Source organism: Gavialis gangeticus, unplaced genomic scaffold (assembly GCF_001723915.1).
Source record: "Gavialis gangeticus isolate Ggan-Ray unplaced genomic scaffold, GavGan_comp1, whole genome shotgun sequence".
NCBI lineage: Eukaryota > Metazoa > Chordata > Crocodylia > Gavialidae > Gavialis > Gavialis gangeticus.
The window spans coordinates 111389077-111395702 of NW_017729024.1; the positions used below are offsets into that span (position 1 = coordinate 111389077).

General features: G+C 37.7%; 1 protein-coding gene across 9 annotated transcripts in view; it reads left to right on the forward strand.

The window, feature by feature from the left end:
- The window catches only part of NFIB (nuclear factor I B), a 271468-nt gene that overhangs the window by 208525 nt on the left and 56317 nt on the right, over positions 1–6626 (forward strand). For all 9 annotated transcript variants that reach the window (XM_019517573.1, XM_019517572.1, XM_019517574.1 and 6 more), the window contains exon 8: positions 3184–3368. In XM_019517573.1, the coding sequence (XP_019373118.1) occupies positions 3184–3368 (185 nt within the window). The remainder of the gene's footprint in view (positions 1–3183; positions 3369–6626) is intronic.

Below are 6626 nucleotides of genomic sequence, written 5' to 3' on the forward strand. Positions count from 1 at the left end.
CAAAAAAAAAAAAAAAAAAAAACGAAAAAAAAAGGGAACACCCATATCAATGGAATAAATAATATCATTTTTTTGGAAAATGTATAGAAGTACAATTTGTTAAATATTTCTGCCATTTACTGACTTAAATCTGTAGTGGAAATCCTTTTACTCTTAAATGGGAAGTTGCTTATGTGGGTTGAAGCAATAGTACAGCCCTTGAGCTATAATGACTTGTCAGGAAGTAGTTAGGGACTTTCTTGCGTGATTTTTGAATTTTGTGGTTAGAGTTGACCCTTTGTCCCTAACTTCCTATATTAACTTTTGGCCCTGCAAGGGCCTAACATCAGTGGGTTATCTCACATTACATACTCTTAAGCAAGGATATGTCTTTTGAGCACAGTTGGATGATGGAGGGGGGAGTGTTATGGCTGAATATCCATTTATTTTAGGCTTCCTATGCAGTTCTGCTTACTCTTTTATGTTGTTTTTCTCTCAGTGACTTGATCATATTTCTCCAATTTAAAAATAAAGAAAATGTTATTTTTATCCTAACATCCAGCCTTATAAAATGACATTGGGATGTAAAAGTCCATTTGGAGTCTTTCTGGTTTGCTTAAGGATTCTGCCATCAGAAAATAGCTAACAGTCCTGTACGCAGCGTACAGGCTCTCTGGATTGCAGCTCACTCTTCTGTTGATTCTGCACAGCTAAGGCGGGGGGAAAGGCCATACTTCATTTTTATCATTCAGTTGAGCTGAATCATGTTACTGACTTTCACATGGAGTAGATTTGTTGAGGGAGAAGATGCTATTGTCATTTTTCTGACCATAACCACACTATAATCCAGAGTTTTGCATTTTCCTCAGGTTATAATTTTTAGATGTTGTTTATTAAGCAACAAGATAGAATAGTAAACAGAATAATAATACTGTAAACCAAGGCTGTCCAATTTCACTGTGGTCAGGTCTGGCCATAAGCTATGGGGACAGGCCCCTAGATCCCCTCCGTATGCTGCTGGACAGACTGCATCGGCAGTGTACAGCCCTTCCCTCCCCTGCACTGCACAGGCAGAATAGATAGGACATGGACCATTCCCCACTCAATTTTCCTTCTCTTTAGGACACTGGGAGAGGCGGTTGATGGGACCTGTAGGCTCCTAGTTGAACAGCCCTGCTGTAAACAGATTACTTACTTTGTCAAGGGCAGGCACAGAATGTCCACTCTGGAAACTCAGGCGACCTTGAACCGCTTCTATTCAGAAGTTTTTTTTCCCCTCTGCTCTTACTACTGCCTTCAGTCACTAGTTGGTCCACTGCTAGCTTGTCTTGTATCTCTTACTGTAACAGAGTATGGATGGAAATTGTCACAAGCAGTGGTTGTTTTATGTGGCCCCACTTAGAGCTCAGTAATCTCAGCAGGAAAAAGAAAGGCCCATGGTGGGAAGATGCAGGAAGTCAAGACAAGGGAAGGGGAAAAAAGATCTAGAGTGAAGCCAGCCAGCCGTAGGGAAGAGGAGCAGTGGAAGAAGAAATGATGGGTAGATGCGGCCCAGTGAAGACATAAGACTAAAAAATGAGACTGCCATTCTTCTCTTCATGGGGAAAAGATAATGGGTATCAGAGGAGCATTAGGCAGTTGTTTTCAGTTATTGCCCCATTCTTATCATGCAGACTGAATTGCTTTTGCAAAGCATAAATTCAGAGATAACCACTAGTGCAATTTTTTTGTGTTCTCACCAGGTAGACATCCAGCCTTATGACTTTCAAAAAGATTGTTGAAAGGCCTATCTTGGGCTGAAAAATGGAAGTGAAACAGGGCCAATAAACCTAAGCCATGTTTGAAACATGAAGTCCAATAAACCTAAGCCATGTTTTCAACTTTGGGTGTGTAATTGGACACCCAGACAGATACCAGATTTAGGTATCCTCATGTAGCCAGCCACATTTGAAAATCGGATCTCAGTAACCGGGGTCTTGGATTCATAAGGGTTTCAAAACAAATTGCTTTTGAACCATAATGTTGCCTATTATAGGGTTAACTTGTAGTAAGTTCCTGCTCAGACCTGCCAAATAGATTCAAATTAAATGACTTTCTAAAAAATTAAACAAAAATAAAACTGGGGGACTTGTAAAGGCAGGGTTAATGCAGAGTTCAGATGGTTCTGGTTCTGCCACAATTGTGGATATTATTTAGTTGTATAGGCAGCGACGTCTATCCTAAGAGCAAGGCAGAAAAAACTTTGTAAAATACCTTAAACAGATTTCATTTTATACCCTTCTTTTAATCAAAAGAAAAATACAAGCCTTTTTTCCCTTCATTTTCATCTGACTCAATATTTTCCTTTTAATAAAGCACAGAATAAGTGTCCTGTAGATGTGAAATAAGAGTGGAATGTGGATTATTATGCATTGGAATAATGTGACAATTTTCACTCCTGGCTTGATAACTCAGTAACAGGACATTCTGTACATTCCTTTCATTGTGAAAACATTGCTGGTTGTTTAGACATTACATATAGTCTATAGATAGAGAAGTGTGTGTTTGTGGGGGCTGGGAAGAACGAGAATGCAAAGAGAAATATGTATAGGATAGATCCCTTTTTGTTTGCCTGAGATATTTTCATTGGGTGGAATGGTTTCCCAGGCCCTGAAGTTGAACATTCATTAGCATTTCCACAATGGTCAGCTAATTATTCATGACATTATTGCTTAGTAATTATTGCCCCCTGTCCCCACATGAGACAGGTATAGTACAATGCAGTGAGGAATCAGTGGCTGTCTCCTAGGACTCAGTAACTTTGTCCACCTCAGTTGCATTGCTGTGTATAAAAATCTGGGTTTTACTTCTTTATGTATGCGTTTTATTCAACTAGGCTTGTAAGGTGAAGACTTTTTTAACTGAAATAATGTTCCTTGCTGGGATAGTGTAGTTTCATTTAAAGGAAATTTAAATTGAGCAATAGTGTAATCTATGAACAACTAAATAAAAGCCTTTATGATTTGGAGTAACAGTGCTATCATTCCCTGGAGTGCTGTTGGGAAGGAAATAAAAGGTTGTTATTTAAAGTTATTGTGAATAAGAAATGCATAATGCCAATTCATGACTGAGTTTTATTTTCTTGCTGTGACACAGAGGTGAAGAGGTGTGCAGTAAACTATAAAAGACACTAAATATTTTTCATTTTATTTTTATCTTCTCCAGTCATCTCAACCAGAACTCCTCCTCCGCCTTCACCATTGCCATTTCCAGCCCAGGCTATTCTCCCTCCTGCCCCGTCTAGCTACTTCTCTCATCCAACAATCAGATATCCTCCCCACCTGAATCCTCAGGATACTCTGAAGAATTATGTACCTTCTTATGACCCGTCCAGTCCTCAGACTAGCCAGGTACTGTAAAAATAAACAATATGAAAAGAAATCCTATGAGAAGTATGTACCCATCAGGGTATACAGAGCTGATCAGCTCATTAGGTCTGATACCAGAACAAGTTGGAACTTCAGACATAAGTGATTTTTTAAAAATTAAATTTGATTGGATACAGAGGCTTGCTTGCTGGAACAGATCAATCATATCCACTCACTCTTTCTTTGTGGAGCCTAAGAGGAATACTTGTGTTGAATGATCCAGTTGCGCTAGGAGAAAAGGTGCAAATTCTGCAGTCCTCTGGGACACAAAATTCTTGAATGGGAGTTCTGTGTGTACAGCAGGGCTGCAGGATTGGTAGATAGCTCAGTAGTGTGTGACACTTGAGAGAAAAGTTACAGTAATTTGCACCTCTGATTCATGTGGTGAAACACAAATGAAGTGCTTGCTTTAGGGAGGAGCAAATGTAAATGCATATACACAAAAGAACATACAGGTATATTTATAGACCAAGTATTAAGATAAAATCAACTCTGGCAAGGTAATGCTTGCAATGTTTCATTGATTCTTGATGGTTCATACAGTCGCAAAAACACTTCAGTAATGAGTGTGACACAGAACCAAAGACTTGTTTTTCCCTTTTTGTGAAGAGCATGTAACAGCAGTTGTATTTTCTGGCAGACATATTGACTCAAATCTTGGAAGTTTGATGTGGGAAGTTAATGTGGTTTCCATTAGAGTAGTAATTTGTAAAGGACTGTGTGCAAGAGTGCTTTTTCATGATACAAACAACCCATAGCATTAACATGTGATTTGTGCTATAGGAAAAACTGTATTTGAGCCTTGGTCTGTCAATACTTGGAATACTTCCAGTATTCTAGTCAATGTAATGTAATCTTCATTGCTTGGTCTGGTTTCTGGCTTTGCTGCCTTGTCTGAAATGTCCCTGTAAAGCCTTGTTGCTCATGTTATATGTTTTTAGGGGAGATTCAAGAGCGTGCACTGAAATGACAGCATAGCTCACTGAATTACCCCACCCCCCAAATTAGTCATAAGTCTTGTTTTAATAACTGAGATAAACAGGCAGAGTTTGTTCTGATAAATATTTAGCCCAGCTGGTAGAAGGGCTCTTTGCATACATTTCAGGCACTGCAGTGAGAGAATTTGGGGTGGAATCAAAGTCTCTATGTTGAATAACAGATAAGGTTCCCTGTGGGCTGTTCAAAAAGTTACTGTGGTTATTGGGTCCCATTGGCTAACATTCTGATACAGCTGCATAGCTTTTGCATATTTAAAGAAAATATTGGTTTATAAACTTGCATCTTCCTTTGGAAGGAAACCATCCAAATAATGTGATTTGTATTGGTTAGAACATTAATGCAAATTAAACCAAACAGTGGAGTTGGAGTATGTCAGTTTTAGATGACAAATTTCTGTCAGTGCATGGATTAAAAATCTTTGTCCCATATAACATTTTTTGCTGAGACTCAGCTGGGAACAGTGCACACAGGACCTGATTTTAATTTGTGCAAAATTTCCATGAATAACAAAGTCTAATTAAGACATACATTAAAAGTCCTTAACATTAATTCAGTGCGGAAAATCTTAGCCTTGTATTGGATTTTTTTTTAAACTGATGTCTTAATTAGGCAGTATTAAGGGAAAAGTTATGCAAATTAAAATCAGGCCGTTAGTGGTATGTACTTCTTTAATTATTCTGTCCTTGTTTTACTTGCATTTCAACTTCTTATATATGTTAAAATGGCAGATTAAGTGATAATCTCTCTATATTGTTCCCTGTTTGGTTTCAGATTATCAAGGTAACTTATAATGTACTAAGTGAAGTATCTCACTGTCTCTTCAGTAGTTGATGAATGTGCTCTCTTGTGGCTTTAATACCCTGAAGCACATTTATTGAGCAGGAGGAAGTTCCATCAACCCTTTCCTGAAGAGAATCAACTCCTTTCTAATACCACATATAAAAGGTTAACCTACTAACCTTAAAAGACAAGTTTTATTCTGCTGAAGCTTTTGGACTAGCAGCAAGATGAAGACATTTCCTCTTCTTGCTTTGTGCCACACTAGGGAATAACAGGCCAAATTGGGTTTGATTTACTACTTTTGTCACCTTTCATAACCTTAATATTAGGGGAATGCTTTTCATTTTATTTGATGTTCGATTTAGTTTCTGGGGGATGGGGGCAGAGTGAAACAGCATTAAATATTGTATTCCAATCTTCTACTCCAGTGGTTCTTTGTAATTTATTATTATTAGGCACTATTATTATTGATATCAGATATGTGGTACACTAGAGGATGTGCATGCACAATCTAAACTTCTCTTGTGCACAGCAACTGTGGGATAAGGCAGTATAAAACTGTAAAATAGCAAGAATAATTTTCTTTCTTAGGAGAAGAAGCAGCAGCCGTCTGTGAAGTTTCAGTGACAAAAGGGAATTGTTCTGATACAATGGCATGCTTTGAGCCAAACCAGTTTTTCTTTTCTAAATAAAACATGAATTTTTATTCAAACAAATTTAATTATTATAAAATGTGAAACTGCATCAGTAGGAATACCACATCAAATTTAATTATACTTCCCCACCTCAAAACATATTCATTTGGATTTCAAAGGAGAACTAGGATGATAGTCTTAATTTCAGCTTTAGAAATAGAAAGAATGGATACCCTGACAGCATTTACCTAAAATGAACCGTTCCTCCCCAACATCTTTCAGTAATACACTAATTTAGATTGTTACGACAAGCAACTGAGATGCCTTGTACTCCCCACAGCAATTTTGAGATTAATTACATTACTGCTGCACCGATTATAGTGAGACAGTCGTGCTATTCAGTGGAATATTTTAGTAAAATTCATTTAAAGATATAGAGCTCCCATAGGTTTCCACAGTGGCAATTTTTTTGACATAATGTTAAATACTCCAGATTATCCATGATGAACAGCCAAAGTTCAAACAGGCCATTTAGCTTCAGTGAGAAATAATGCAACAACCAACAAATGTAAACAGAAGAGAGCCATTGCTCCAGTATTTAAGTGATATTTTTTTCATCACTGCTCTGACTGGAGCATGAATAATAAATAAATATACTATACAGCAGAAATCTGTATCCAACTGGTGACTTGAAGGTATCCCCATTTAATATTGAGTTAAATAACTTATGATGAGTCACTGAACTTTTCAGTTTCCTTGGCATTATGTGCAGGCATGTGTTACTCTGTGTGTGTGTGTGTGTGTGTGTGTGTGTGTGTGTGTGTGT